A 15,242-nucleotide genomic window follows, 5' to 3' on the forward strand; every position below is an offset into this window, starting at 1 on the left:
ACAGTGGAAGGAAAATCATCATCATAATCATCATTCAAGCTAAAATCATCAGATCAACACGATCTGAAATTAACAATCTGAAACGTATTTGGGGTTTACTGTAAAAAAATACTGTAGTACCAGAGTTAGGAAAATGGAGATTTGTATCCCTTAGAGCACCTTTATCACTAACGTGTGTCAATGATATAATTTGTTAATGCTTATGCTTTTCTCTCCTATGAGAAAGGAAGTCAATATCCAGCATAATTATAGATAATAATGATAATTAACATTTTAGCAGGCTGTTTAAATATAATAAAAAAAAAATATGGTTGTCTGGCTTTATTGTAACCCCAGCAAAGGGATCCCCCTTTTTCCATGAACGTCCAAAGTGACAAGTTACCGTATTGTTTGTTTCCATGGCAATACTTATATGACGGACGTCAGTGTTTTTTTTAAACCAACCAATACATAAGCTGAAATAACGTCCTTTATCATCAGATGCTTAATTTTATAAATATAATTATACAAATAGTAGTTCTTAGAACACTAGGACTAACAAATGTTTAAGTAATCGCAATAACAAATGCTATAAAACAATGGTAAGATTACCTATCTAAGGAGGACTGATAAAAGACGACGCCTTCGCCAAATGATGCAAACATGATAATATTATAAGCTACTTAAGGAAGCATGTTTGATTGGTTCGAATTCCGGGACCGGTCACAAATAATTTAGTTTTTTATTTCTAAAAATTTTTGGTACCAGGTTCCAAAAATTTTTAGACAGAAAATGTTAGTGTTTATAACCGCTTTTTTCGCGGTTATTAGCACTAATGTGAGATAATAATAGTTAAGCCAACCCGATTTTTTTAAATTGCTCTACGAGTTAGCGTTTGACTTAAATCTCACCTGCTGGTAAGCTAAGATGGTAACTTGCTAACCTTTTAGGGATATGGTAGTTACGTTTAACCCATACCCCGAATCGGTTTCTACGCGATATTGTGCTGGAACGCTATATCGCTTAGCGGCATGTCTTTGTCGGTAGGGTGGTACCTAGCCAAGCGGAAGTCTCTCGCAAGACCAGACCAGAGAAAAAATCGATCAAGAAGGACCACAGCAACGGCCTGACCTGATACAGTAAACAGAGAGTTTATAGATCGGAAAGTGACATAAGCTTCTATTTATCTCATAAAAATTCAAGGATCATGTTCAGACAAGTAATTTTATTAACAAGATACATACCTACTTTTTATACCGTAAAACTTATAAATATTATGTAAAAGTGAGGTTCTTCGCTTTCTTGTACGCAACAACTATCGCATTTTTAATATTAGATAGAAATGAAATATAGATAAACTACCTGAAAAAGGGAAATAAAGCAAAAGTGGTGCTAGCCTTATGTTACGACTTAACCCTTTCTTTCTGGGAGTTGATGTTCGATCTCCGGAACTTTTCGGAGTTATGTGATTTCAAATTCTTGTGAAATCTTGTCCTTGTCTGTGATTTTACTTCTGCCGTAAAGCGAATGTGTCTAAGCCCGAATCTGCCGAATCCAGAACCTGGCTAATACCGAATAAAGGCACTTGGCCTGCATGGATTACGGCCTAAACCCTTCTCATTCTGAGAGGAGATTCGTACCCTATAGTAGGTGGGTACTAATGGGTTGATAGCTATCATGATGGTTTAATTTGAATAGTACATGCGGGCCAAGGCACGGACATATATAGTCTCTAAAAACAAAGCGCGCCTAGTATAAAAAGAGCTATGACGGCTTAACTGCACAGAGGGTGGTAAATGTAAATTACATATGAATTACAGTTAAGTCTTGTTTTATTACATGTTTATTACACTTTAATACATTCTCATACTAATACAAGACACTTTCTCGCATACAAATGTAAAAACTGTCTACTGCGCAGGTCGATAATTGTCAGAGGTGTTTCACCGTGCCATTTGGAAGCGATATCTATAAATAAAAAGCTGCAGATTGCCGTGCCGTGTGACTCACACTCCCGTTATCTTGTAGGAAATGGAAACAAACATTATTAATGCAAATATATTCCTGTAGTGCGGTGCCAGTTAATGTAGAGAACAGTGTGTAGCAATACGTGTTTTTAGTGCAATGGCGGGTCACAGTTTGTTTATATTGTTGTGTTTATTTGGACTTTCGGCACAGGTTTAGTATTTATTTCAGTCTATATTTCAGTTATCTTATCTTACGATTTCGTCAACATAGTTTGTTATTTATAGCTACCTGTTGCCCGTGGCTTCGTTCGCGTTTTTCTGTTTTCTTTTAAATCACGCGGGAACCGTTTGTTTTCCTCAAATAAAAGTTTCTATATCATACTCAAGGGTGCAAGATTTCGTCAAGATAGGTTTTGCTTGTAGCTGGACTAAAAAATTTCGAATGCTCATCTCAAAGTTGCAAACTATGCCAAATTTTATCAAGATAAGGTTGATCCAAAAATGGGTAACAAGTAAACACACATTTGAGTATAATAATCAATCAACCTATTAAATACTAGTGTTATGTTCTCTGCGGTTTTCCTCACGTTAATAGTAAGAATTAAATTTGAAAGCCAATTGGCGCAGTGGATAGCAACCCTGCTCTCTGAGTCCAAGGCCGTGATTTCGATTCCCACCACTGGGAAATGTGTGTCTGATGAACATGAATGGTTTTCAGTGTCTGTATTATAAGTATTTATGTATTCATAAAAATATTCATCAGTCATCTTAGTACTCATAACACAAGCAGCGCTTACTTTGCGGCTAGATGATGCGTGTATTGTCGTAATATATTTATTTATTTAATTATAATATGTAGGTATATATTATACACTTCGATATCGATTAAACAATTATTCAAATAGCACTGGAACTTTCTGATATCAGCTTGTTTAAGCATACAATCCAACTCTTTGGCTTTATAACAATAAACTTTTATTGAATGTTTATCGCTTCTTGGCATAACGATTAGTAAAACAATTAAACTTTAAAATGTTATCTATATTGTGAAAGTTTGTATGTTTGGATGTTTGTGGCCCCTAGAGGCCACAATGACATCATATTGATTTCTCTTGTGTTTTTTTCACGTTGCTTTGTTGTGAAAAAATATGTAATTACAATATCCTCTTCCAAACAATTTTATATTTGAATAATTGCTAATCTGGTATATCGGATTTAGTATGATGTCGTAAGTAAGGAAAATGAAACGTTTCCAACTCAATGGTCCGGGGATAAATGTTTCCAAGGATTACTTAACCAAGTTATCTATATTATAATTATATTATTATTATATATATATATAGTGTTTGCGAAAAATTAACAAATCGGGGGAATAAAAGTACTGATTGGGCGAATTTTAAACCGAACTAGCGACCACAAAATCCAAAGCGGTAGGTAAACCTAATGTCTCGTTGCTACCTACTAACCTAATAGTCTACCTATACCTTAGGTTTGATCATGAATCTTTATAGGTTTTCTGGGTGGATTATGGATACCTAGTTAGTAGTGGCCGTTTTCAAGAGAAAAACACACATATTATTTGCTATTTTGGAATTTTAGTGGTTATCTCTTTTCGTTAGCCTTTGTTTAAATAAGCAGAATAACTCAGAACTTCAGAACAACTGCGTGACTATTACCGAGGAACTACTTAAAATTGTATTTTAACAGAAATCTACACTTGACGACACAAGTTATGTGGCAGCCGTAGTCGAATACGAAGTGCAAGCAAACTCGAGTCTCAATTTGGAAAACTATGTTCAATTGATAAAAGACGCTGCTGACCAGGTAATTCGCATAGAAGTTTTAATTACAAAATTAACGGTAAATTTCAAATCATGACCATCGGTCCATATGAAATAACGTGAAGGCTAACACAAATACGATGTTAATTATCATGAAAACTTACATAATGTGACACAGTGATAATTTAATAAGTTTAATTAAATTTGCAAAGAAAATAAAATACAGAAAGAAATGCTATATCAAAACTTAAAATCGCAAATTGTATTACATTTAAGTAAGGAATCCACTGTAGACACAAGTAAAAGACAAAAGAAAGGATGGTCAGATGAAGTCTCCTTGACAAAGCAATAGAGTCGAATGTATCTCTTTGTTTGGCGCATGGCAGTGTAGACGCAGGATGGCGAATCTTTTACGTTAACCTTTTTTTTTTAATTAACGAGAGGCCAGCGCTTACGGCAATCATGCCCGTTAGAAAGCAATGATGAGGTCTAGATTGGAACACGCTTGCCTAGAAAAAGCCTATTCACTCTACCCTTAAAGGTACACAAATTATACGTGGATAAACAACATTTCGTGCATGTTGATGGAATATCAATCACATAAGGATGTCATCGCTCACGGTGTCTCAATGTTCTGTGGTAGAATGGGGGAAAAAAAAGCCTTTTTTTATTATTTCAGAACGCAGATATCGTCGTGTTTCCTGAGATGACATTAACAGTTCACAGCCACGTCGTAATCCCCATCAACAGCTTGCTAAAGGACTACCCCGTGCCAGCACTACAACCACAACTCTATGACGAGGTAATTTCCCCCCCAGGAATACACCAAAAACCGATTATGCTAAAGGATATAGGCCATTTCCTAATATATTTAGAAAGTGCAAAAATAGTTAGAGTTTAACAACTTTTTATCACATGTCAGCAGTTCGTAAATTTGGCGTGCTCTTGGAGGCAAGAGATTGGATAGCGACAGTTTCCTAACTCTAAGATTCTGTGAATTCCTTATCTTATCAATAGGGAATCAAAGACAGAGCCTCATAAGCACGCGGCAGATATTTCTCATGGTGTGTTCGTGTAAATATACCTTTACACTTTTTTTTTTCGGATTGTGTGTAGCTGATTAACCCTAATGATTTCAATAGTGTAACGCGGGCTTGTTGGCGAGCCTCGGAATGGGGCTCTGCCAGGAAGAGTTTGAACCCTAGGGCTCAAAGAAGCGAAGGGGTCGTCGGCCTGAGGAGGCCTCATATGAGGCCGAACCTCGGCTCAGGCGACGATTGGAGTGAAAGGGTTACGGACGGTGATTAATCCGCACGCTTCCGAGAACGTGGTGCGAGCCCACGTCCGGTTGACGTTAGAAGTCGGGGACCTCGTCTTCGCCGGCGAAGACGCTGTGCATAGGTTGATTGTGTGTTCTGATAGGGAGCATTGTCAGTAGTAATCTGATCGTCAGGGTCGTGAAGGATGAATTACTTGCGACTTCGTCCGCTCATAAGTCAACCTTAAAAGATATGCTGTCCCTGACTTTTTTTTTAGATTTTTTAAAGAGAAACAACTTTGTCATACATGATTTTGTCTTAAATTTAACCGTTTACATAGAGAACGTAGCGGAAGCTCTCATTGGTGCTATGCTCCTAATGCTCTTAGCGTAATACAGACTATAGCCTTCCTCGATACATGGGCTATCCAACACTGAAAGATTTGTTTTCCAGGACCAGTAGTGCCTGAGATCATCGCGTTCAATTAAACGAACAATCGAACAAACATACTCTTCAGCTTTTTATATCACTTACAGATTCTAGTATCTATATCATCAGCAGCGAAATTGAACGAAATCTATGTGGTGGTTAATGTTGAAGAGATAGTGAATTGCACCAGCGGAGACGTAACTGGGGAGACTTGCCCGGAACAGAAGGTCTATCTCTTCAACACAAATGTAGTATTTGATAGGAATGGCACGGTTATTGATAGGTAAGAAGAAATACTTTGCTTCGGTCATTTATTAATGATCATTTATTAAAATTCTAAATTCTAATGCTCATTTATTTCAAGTAGGTCTAAACTCAGCAGTTGCTCTTTTCGATCATTTCTTGCTATCTTGTGTGAGATGAAAGCGGAGCGGCTTGCTTAGAAGCACTGTCACTAAGAGATTCATCAGTAATATGGTAACCCCGATATATTTCATATATTATTATACATCCTTAAAACTTATGCATAGGTTAATCTTATATTACCTTCGATATTATTTTATTCAAACAAACAGCCCCACAAAAGTGTTCTGCATTTTTCTAAGACACCCCATTCTGACTGATCACCAATTTATGCCTACTTCTGTTTATGTATCCACTTCTTCGTATAAAGACTAATAAATAAATATACTTCGACAATACATACATGTTTATCACACAAACATTGTCCAGTTGTGGGAATCGAACCCACGGCCTTGGCCCAGATAGCAGGGTCGCTGCCCACTGCGCCAATCGACCGTCAAGGTAATGTTTTTTTAACAAAGATTAAATTATTATAAATACATTGCAAAATTACGCACTATTATCTATCGAAGCAGTCAACTCCACTCTGATCTCGATATAGGATGTAAGTATTTATTTTTTATTATATTTTTCAGGTACCGTAAAATCAATTTGTTTGGTGAATACACGCGGAATCCTGCCTTGTCATCGGAGTTAGGAATCTTTAAGACGGACTTTGGCGTTACCTTTGGCCACTTTATCTGCTTCGACCTGATGTTCCAAGTGCCAGCAATTCAAATAGTTCAGATGTATAATATTACTGATATTGTTTTCTCGACTATGTGGTTCTCAGAATTGCCTTATTTGACCGGTGAGTAAATTTAAATTAAATATCCATTGATTTCAAGTAGGCCTATCTTATAAGCACTCAAGCAGACTTCAGTGCAGTAAAAGCTTTAGAGGCGATGTTCGATAGAAATAAGGTTAAGAAGGCGAAATCGCGTCAAATTCAAATTCAAAATTCAAATTCAAAAAAAGATCGTAGTACACCACGCTGGCTCAGTGCCTATTGGTTGACTCGACACGCTTTTGAGAGCATTGTGGAGAACTCGCACATAACTATGAAAAGTTAGAGGTGCATGCTGTGATTTGAACTCGTTCCCCCGAAAGTGAAGTCCAAGTCCTACCTACTGGGCTATCACCGCTACAATACATTTCAATTTAAATTTCATTTTTTAGACTCGAATTTTCGCTGCTGTCTGTGCTATCGATAACTCAAAGATCTTCGACGTAACATCGATTCGGCTGAAATTACTAATGCATTTGAATGTGAGCTTTATGTTGTGTGATATAAAGTGGACTTTTAATATTTTGGTGCCCGTAGACTTCAACTTTTGTCACATACCATAATGCTCAAATGTCAAAGCTTTAAATATGAGTGTAGCTCTCGAGTAGATATGGTAAGCGAAGGCAACTATACTGACTGTTTCCTCGGTGGGTGTTATTTAAAGAAAATTCGCATAGTATGTACTTATAATTATTTTTTTCCACCAGCTGTTCAGATTCAGGAGGCATATGCATATTCCATGAACGTGAACTTCTTAGGCGCCGGGGCTAACAATGTTCGAGTGGGAAGTGCAGGTATGTAACGTTTTAGGAAAATTTCTTTGAAAGTTCTTAGGCCGCGATACGATATCTTTTTTGGACGGAAATTGAGACCGAAACTTCAAGGATGTTCCGTTATTTATGAGAGAAGAAAGATGTATGGTAGGGAAAATCAGAATAAGCAATTCACGCATCGCATGCGAGTAGCTGTTGTCCATCAGACGTCAGATGTGTACATGAAAAAAACCACGACATTATTAACGTTCGATACCGTTCTTCTATCCCTATCCCTACCTTATATTTTAAATGTCAATGTAAGTTTGTTTGTTACGCTTTCACGCAAAAACTGCTTAACCGGTCCTCATGAAACTTTGTACACATATTCTTGGAAGTGTCAGAAGTAATATAGGTACTTTTTATCCGGACATTAAGCTCGGTTCATTTGGGAGAGGGGATGAGTGTTTGACGATCTGGCACAATAACTCCGACGAATTATAACCGATTTAAATAAATATTTTTGTACTATAGAGGTTATAATATGTGTTTAATTTTGCCCAAGCTGTGGTTGGAGATAGAGAACAGAACTCCTCAGCGGACAGCAGCAAATCCCTCATTTAAGGCTTAACGACACTGAATACTTTATTTTTTTTAGATCTACAACTAAATTTATCGCCGCATCAAAAAACAAAATCAAAAACAGCCAAGGTCGCGGGCAGCTAGTATTACATAAAACAACATTATATTCAAATCCGGCAATGTGCGTTTTTACGTGTTTTAGTCTGGTGAGAGGCTCTAGCCGTGGCTAGTTACCAGGGTTACCGACAAAGACGCGCCGCTAAGCGATTCCTCGAGGTACGCGAGAGCGCATAGCGGTTCCTCTATGCGCTGTCGCGTAGAAACCGATTAGGGGTATAACTACCATACCAACCAACCAACCATACCAACAGGTTAGCCCGCTACCATCTTAGACTGCATCATCACTTACCACCAGGTGACATTTCAGTCAAGGGCTAACTTGTGTGAATAAAAAAACGTACATTTTGTTTTGTATACTCGAGTCTGTGGGTTTGAACTGAAATGTGTGCAGCCCAGCCTAATTATTTTATTTATTTCAGGTTCAGGTATTTATTCTGGTAAGGCTGGGGCATTAGTAAGCATAATGCCCGGAGTTCCTACAACTAAACTACTTGTTGCGAGGGTGCCAAAAGTACCTGGGCAGGTAAAATAATTATTCAATTTTTAATTTCTTAAATTTATTTTAAATTTTTAATTTCAATTTTTAACATTTAAATCAACAGTTTTATATTTATTTATTTATTTGTACTCTTTATTTGTAGCTTTTGTATGCTGTTTCAAGAATTAAGTGGGTTACAAAAGCTGCAATATCGCTTCTTATATAATGAAATATTTATTTATTGATTGAGTGACAAATAATAAACAAGAAACTCTATCAGTGTCCTTCTGCAATGGCAAATGAAAACCAAAATAAAATCATTAGAACTTTCTGCAATACTTCATGTAGCTTATAAATTTATTGTAGAAAACCAAAAATATTAATAATTTCTTTTTGTGTCTCTTCAGTTGGTGCCAGGGGAATATTTACCCGTACACTGTATTAGAGTAGGAATTAAATGTAAAAATATGTGGAGAAATCGTATCGATAAATAAATACGAAATAGTTAAATTTATATAATGTTACACCCTTCTTTAGTTGTAACTAGATTTATTGTACTTATAGCATACAATACAATAAAATTATATTTTAGGTTACAGGCTCCACCCCAGGTCCTATTTATAACAATCCATCGGATCAAGATAGTCTATACCTTCTGACCGACTCTTCACTGCCTTCTCATACAACCAGATTATTGACCTCCGGAAGCCAGCAGTTTATGCTAATAGACAAGGACGTAACATGCTACTTCCGAGTACAGTTGGGTGAGAGGAACGGAGAAAATGTAAGATTTTTTATAATGTCCTTATTTCCACTTTGTGTTTATGGTATACTAGAAGTGCCGCATGTACTGTATATGCTGTATATATGTACTGTATACTGCATATATAATGTTATATTTAAGAGAGTCGCATGAATAGGTTATATTTAATAGAAATTGCACCGGAGCTCTGTCCCATAGGAAGTATGCATTTTGACGCGAGGAAAAAACCTATGCAACTTTTCGGCCCAAAGCAATCATAATATAAAAAACAAAAAACTTTGGTTTTAAGTGTAAACACCAAATAAAAATTATGTAAGTTTCTTAAAATTTTAACGATAAGTCGTTTGTTAAAATAACTATGTAGTTACTCGTAAAATGTTAAAATTACTAGGTACTTCTCTGGCTAGGTAGGTACTATATTTAAAAGCGAACGGTATACAAAGTACAGGTATACTTAAACTTACTTACATCATCAAATGCATAAGTTACTTTAAAAATACCTATCTAGCTATCGGTTAGTAACAAAGTTCTGAGTTCTTTTTTTTATTTACTTTTGTTACTTATTGATGATTGCATTAAAACCATCTGAAATGATCGTCGAAATTTTGAAATGCACTTGTGTTGTAAGTCTGTTCCGCTAGATGTCATTTGCTTTTACATAGTTTTCCTATGTATCGATAGATGTCGCTGTTTATTTTCTTCAAATACATACATCGCGCTTCGAAGATTTTCTGCCTTAGAATCACTAGCTGAGACTAATTCATATCAGTTATCGCTTCTCGGCCTTTTGGCTAAGATCAAAGTGTAGTATCTGTTCTTTTCAGCTTAATATCTGAAAGTTCCCACAATGTGGGACCAGTATATTAAACTGATTTTTGTATACCGACGGGATGTTCGGGGCTCGCTCCACTCCCGTCACGGGTCGGCCCGGCATTGCAGTGCCGCCGGGATCGGCCCACTTAATAAATTAAACATTCCGTTCAAGTCTATCCGCTGCCTATGTTGGTATATTGAATTAGGAACTCCGAAAAGAACAAAAATAACTTAAACTCAGAAATTAGGAACTTTAAACCCGCGGAATGTTGCTAGCTCAAAAACTTTTTCCCATTTTATAGTGAACGTAACGTTTAGAAAATTACTGTCAACTGCTAAATGGTATGAAGCGACTAACCGTTTGTTCAAGAAACCATTGAATGAATGAAGGAATGAATATACTTTTATTGCACAACAAAAAGTCCATAAAAAAGAAAAGTATAACAAAACAACGTATACCGATTCTAAAGTGGAGTGTTTTTGATGCTCCAATATTATTTCTGTATGTTCTTAATTCTGTGTGTCGGTACTTGATTCTAAGTCAAATCAACAAACACACTTTCGCATTTATAATCTAATATGTGATGATTTTAAAAGTTGGCTGCTTTAGGCGTTGTTGGTGGCTTTACGGTTATCGGTATGGCTACGAGACCTTTTTACTCCACAGGGAAAGGGCAAAATATTTATCTTTTCCACATTTTTATCCAAGCATGGGCGCACGTCTGCAAATAATATTAGGGCGCGAATAATATAGGTGCAATTTTAAACGGAGGTAAACTCATTTTCCCTGTTGCCGTGCTTTGGCAGGTAGACAAGAACATCGGGGGATAAATTTTTTGTCACCTGCCTATGCTAAAAGTGTACAAAGATATTGTTTACTGCTGGGGATACATTTCCACTAACCATATTTAGGGATATCATCTTTTGACACCGTTAGGTGTCCCTAGTAAAAGTTTTTCAGGCTCGCTAATTATGTCGTTTTTGACAATATTTACGATCTTACGACTTCAAAATATTTGCACAAAAAAACCTGTAATTCTAAGCCCATATTTTGTTACAAACTTAGGCATAATATTTATACCTGTTAAGGAAATTTTAAAAGTAGTCTACGAAACTTAAATAAATTTTCGTGTTACCTATTCAAAGTCAAAGTCAAAGTCAAAAATATCTTTATTCAAGTAGGCCCACAGGTGGCACTTTTGATGCGTACATAAGAATTACACGGTAGTGAGATGATGGCGATAACCACATTCGTAAACTTAAAACTAAAGCTACGAGGGTTCCAAACGCGTCCCGGTCTAAGAAGAAGCCCACAACAAACTTAGCCGGGTGGAATTCGAAAGTATCCCCTAAATATTAAAACAATAAAAGCAAATTGGCCATGAATTTTGTTATAAAAGCCATTTGTACTTATAAACGCGACGCAATGAGCCTACCATTTTTTAAATCAAATTAAAAACTTACCTTTACGAACTTAAGTTCTTCTGTTTTTTATCGGATTTATTGACGAACAGATTTTGGTCGTTTGATGCAAACCGGGAGCATTCACAAAGAGAATACTCAATAGGTAAAAAACAAAGAGCATTTATTACGTTCGCTAGTAGGTTAATAAATCTATTAGGGTTCCGAGCGAGCGTGGAAAACTCATCCTCATGGCATTAAAATTATTGTTGAAATTGTAGCTTATGCTTCATTTTATTACAGAGTTTTTACTTTTAATTGGGTTTTTTTCTAACACTGCTTATTAATATTTTAAACATAGTGCATGCAGATTGCAGATATAGTGTACCTATTATATAATATGCAAACAATAAGTACGTCTCCGAGTGGAGGTAAGTGAGAGTTTTATATGTATATATTAATACATAAATATTAATTAACATAGCTCGTAAAAAAATACGATCACTACTTCAACTAAGGCCGCTACAATCTTAGACTGCCTCAGCACTTACGGCCAGGTGAGATTGCAGTCAAAGGATAACATGCAGTGAATTAAAAAAAAATACCTCGCGCACCAATAATATCACTGAGGTTGTACAACCAGTCGAGTCTTTGAAGTAGCCGACGCTCGCCAAGAGCCGACGGTCGCTTTCAAAGGTACTAATTGACCGAATGAACGAAGGTTAATTATGATTTATGTTGAGGAATAAAATATACCTAAAGTAATTGCGTAATATCAAAGATCGATAATCTAGAGTCAACGTAAAATAGTTTGTAAAGTGAGAAAGGCAAGAAATCGATATAGCTATCAATGACATCACACTGAAAAAACATAATCACGATTTAACTTGGCATAGGTACAGAATCAGGGCCTAGGACTAAATGTTATGAAGCTATTCTTTACGAGACCAGTAATGTACTTTTTGTTTTTCAGGCACCTTTTTTTAGAGCTTTCATCCACGATGGTGTTAACGTCTACGCTAAACGTGACGTGGGCACAGTAGGCTGTGCGGTGGCTGCTTGTAAAACAGAAGACGTTAAGAGCTGTGTTTATAGGTAACTGGCATTTGTAATAGCTTCGCTCGTGTTAAAATATAATTTACTAACTCATATTCGTAATATTTTTTTAATGGTTCTTCAAAAGTAATACGATATACCTAAACATATCAATGAATCGATCGACGCAAATCTAAAACTCGCTGAACATCTCTATCCCTACTAATATTATAAATGCCAATGTAAGTTTGTTTGTTACGCTTTCACGCAAAAACTACTTAACCGATCCTCATGAAACTTTGTACACATATTCTTAAAAGTGTTAGAAGTAATATAGGATCTATAGGATGGATAGGAATATAGGAGAATTTTTATCACGACATTAAGCACGGTTCTTTTGGTAGAGGGGATGAAAGTGTTTGACGATTTTACACCATAACTCCGACAAATTATGGTTATAATATGTGTTTAATTTTGCCTAAACTTTGTGTAGAACTGATGAATGTGGTTGGAGATAGAGGACATCACTCATGAGCGGTCAGCAGCAAACCCCTCATTTAAGGCTTAGCGATACTGAATACTTTAAAAACAAAATCAAACGCAGACGAAGTCGCGGGCAACAGCTAGTATAAAATAATTATCAAACTCTTCTTGAGCGATCAGCAATATACCTACTAGATTTGTTAACCTATGTATTGAATACATACATACCTTAAGGGATTACAGTCACAAGATATCTTATTTAAGGAAACATGTATTATAAGTTGTGTTAATTAATTCTTTTTAAAGTCAAAATACAGCTTTGTTTGTAAATTAAAACCGTAACTGTTTCTTGATACATCATGCTAAAATAGAAGTACCTGCTACATTTTTAACTATTATATTTTATGATTACAGGTCCAATATAGATACCGTTGAAGTTCAGGAGCTTGATATAAAAATGATTTATCGAAAACACTATAACAGTACACTAAAATGCAATGATGTCGAATATTTTCCTATATCAATAAGAAAAAACTTATTTCCACTAGATCCCTCGAATTTCTCGTACAAAGAAGATCAAATAGAAAATGAGGAATATGAAGATAATTTGAATGAAATAAAGCCAAACGAGGAACGTGTACAGATAACAAACAAGATAAATTCACCCCAAACTGCACTTATTTCGTTTGGAATTTGGGGTAGAGTATTCGATAGAGATGGAACAATATTGACAAACTTCTCCGAAGAAGATATTCAGAAATATATTGAAATTGAAAATGCTATATACCACCCACATAAGGACAGGAGTTCACTTATCGATGATGAATTATAAACAAGTTTTTTAAAATAATCTTAATTATACATATTTTGTGTCATGAACTTTTATATTATTCTTTATTGAGACTGTTTTTATGTTTCGGAATTGATTTGGTGTTATCAGCTAAACTGTAAATAAAGTGAAGTATAATAATAATTTAGTGTCCATAATTCGTATCCTCTCTATATTCATCAAGGTATCCATAATTTAAACTTCTATAGAGTTTTCTATAGGCTTCAATTGATTGACAATGGGTTCAATTCAGTTGAATTCAAAACTTTAAACAAAACTTAATTGAAATGTCTAACAAATAGTGCAATTCCTTTTAAACCATTATGCATATTTATTATCAAATGAACACCTGATGCCATAGGATTAATTTTGTTTATTTAAGGTTTACAGATACAGAGCTGGAGCGTTTAGTGGTGTGCGAACCTATAGTGGGGTTACGACAGGTGGCTTGAGAATTTGCTCTATAATTGCCTGTACTGACGATACTCCTGAATCTTGTGGCAAAAGGTAAGCGTCGTTAATAGTGTTACTCAATGATTTTTTTACTTCTCTACAAGTTAGCGTTTGACTGCAATCTCACCAGTTGGTAAGTGATTATGCAGACTTAGATAATAGCGGGTTATGTTACGGGTATGCCAGTTATGTTGAACCCGTACCCATGAAACATTTATACGAGATATCGTACCGGAACGCGAAATCATTTCGCGGCATTTCTTTTTCAGTAACTAGCCACGGCTGGGGCATCCCACCAGACCAGATCAGAGAAAATTCAGAAATTATAAATTCCTAAATCGACTTATCCACAGGGCTCACCACTGCGGGTCATAGAACTCCTCTGTAAAATGTAAAAGCGTTAAAACTTTGGCTTGTTATTTACAGATTCCCCCGATATTCGGAGAACTCTACAGCTGCCTTTCAAGCTTTAAACATATTCGCATTGGTGCCTTATCCAGAGACAGACGCCTCTCTTTCAGCAAAGAAGGCAGTTTATTTCCCCATCACTTTAGACACGGCCCTAATGCCTTTAATACCTGAATACTATACTTTTGAAGAGATATCAATGTTCAACGCTACTACTTTCACCTTTAATCTTGAGAACCTTGATACTGAGTTATACAGTTTTGCGGTGTGGGGCAGAGAATACACGACTGATGGTGAGGAAGCTACAAATAACAATAGTACTGAAACTACAACTACACCGGTCCCCGAAAATCCGGACGACTCTGAACCCGGTTCATCTATTGCACATCGAATTTATTTAATGTTATTATTCTTCGGTCCTCTAGTTCTTTTAAGATTGTAAATTAAGAGTAAATTTTATATATTACTAGTTACAGTTGCGAGATAAATACTTGTGATTATAAGAAAAGCTTGTTTGATTTTTCCGATAACCGATCAATAGGTGCCTAATGAATATTGTGAAGCGGTTGCCGGTGTAATTA

At 36.0% G+C, this 15,242-nt stretch overlaps 1 protein-coding gene and 1 non-coding gene across 3 annotated transcripts; both read left to right on the top strand.

Annotated features, from left to right (window-relative positions):
- The first annotated feature begins 1,987 nt into the window (after positions 1-1,987).
- On the top strand, positions 1,988-15,176 carry LOC120628190 (vanin-like protein 1). 2 transcript variants are annotated; one of them, XM_039896439.1, is made up of 10 exons: positions 1,988-2,157; positions 3,654-3,770; positions 4,407-4,529; positions 5,523-5,698; positions 6,354-6,568; positions 7,252-7,338; positions 8,418-8,521; positions 9,069-9,260; positions 12,427-12,548; positions 13,386-14,170. In XM_039896439.1, the coding sequence occupies exons 1-10, from the start codon at positions 2,104-2,106 to the stop codon at positions 13,801-13,803; spliced, it is 1,608 nt and encodes a 535-aa protein (XP_039752373.1). In that variant the 5' UTR covers positions 1,988-2,103; the 3' UTR covers positions 13,804-14,170. The 2 variants fall into 2 exon arrangements, with proteins under 2 accessions (XP_039752373.1, XP_039752372.1); XM_039896438.1 differs by lacking the exons at positions 12,427-12,548; positions 13,386-14,170 and adding exons at positions 14,183-14,307; positions 14,680-15,176 and having other exon boundaries at positions 1,996-2,157.
- On the top strand, positions 10,011-10,203 carry LOC120628497. Its single transcript, XR_005658968.1, has one exon. It is a non-coding gene; the product is annotated as a U2 spliceosomal RNA (small nuclear RNA).
- Positions 15,177-15,242: the final 66 nt, after the last annotated feature.

The sequence above is a fragment of the Pararge aegeria genome, chromosome 12, assembly GCF_905163445.1.
Source record: "Pararge aegeria chromosome 12, ilParAegt1.1, whole genome shotgun sequence".
NCBI lineage: Eukaryota > Metazoa > Arthropoda > Insecta > Lepidoptera > Nymphalidae > Pararge > Pararge aegeria.

Bases quoted from the DNA above. Each gene is read 5' to 3' on its own strand.
- LOC120628190 (XM_039896438.1), top strand. From the start codon at position 2,104: ATGGCGGGTCACAGTTTGTTTATATTGTTGTGTTTATTTGGACTTTCG. The intron at 4,530-5,522 runs GTAATTTCCCCC...TATCACTTACAG, and splicing joins AACCACAACTCTATGACGAG to ATTCTAGTATCTATATCATC. The intron at 5,699-6,353 runs GTAAGAAGAAAT...TATATTTTTCAG, and splicing joins AATGGCACGGTTATTGATAG to GTACCGTAAAATCAATTTGT.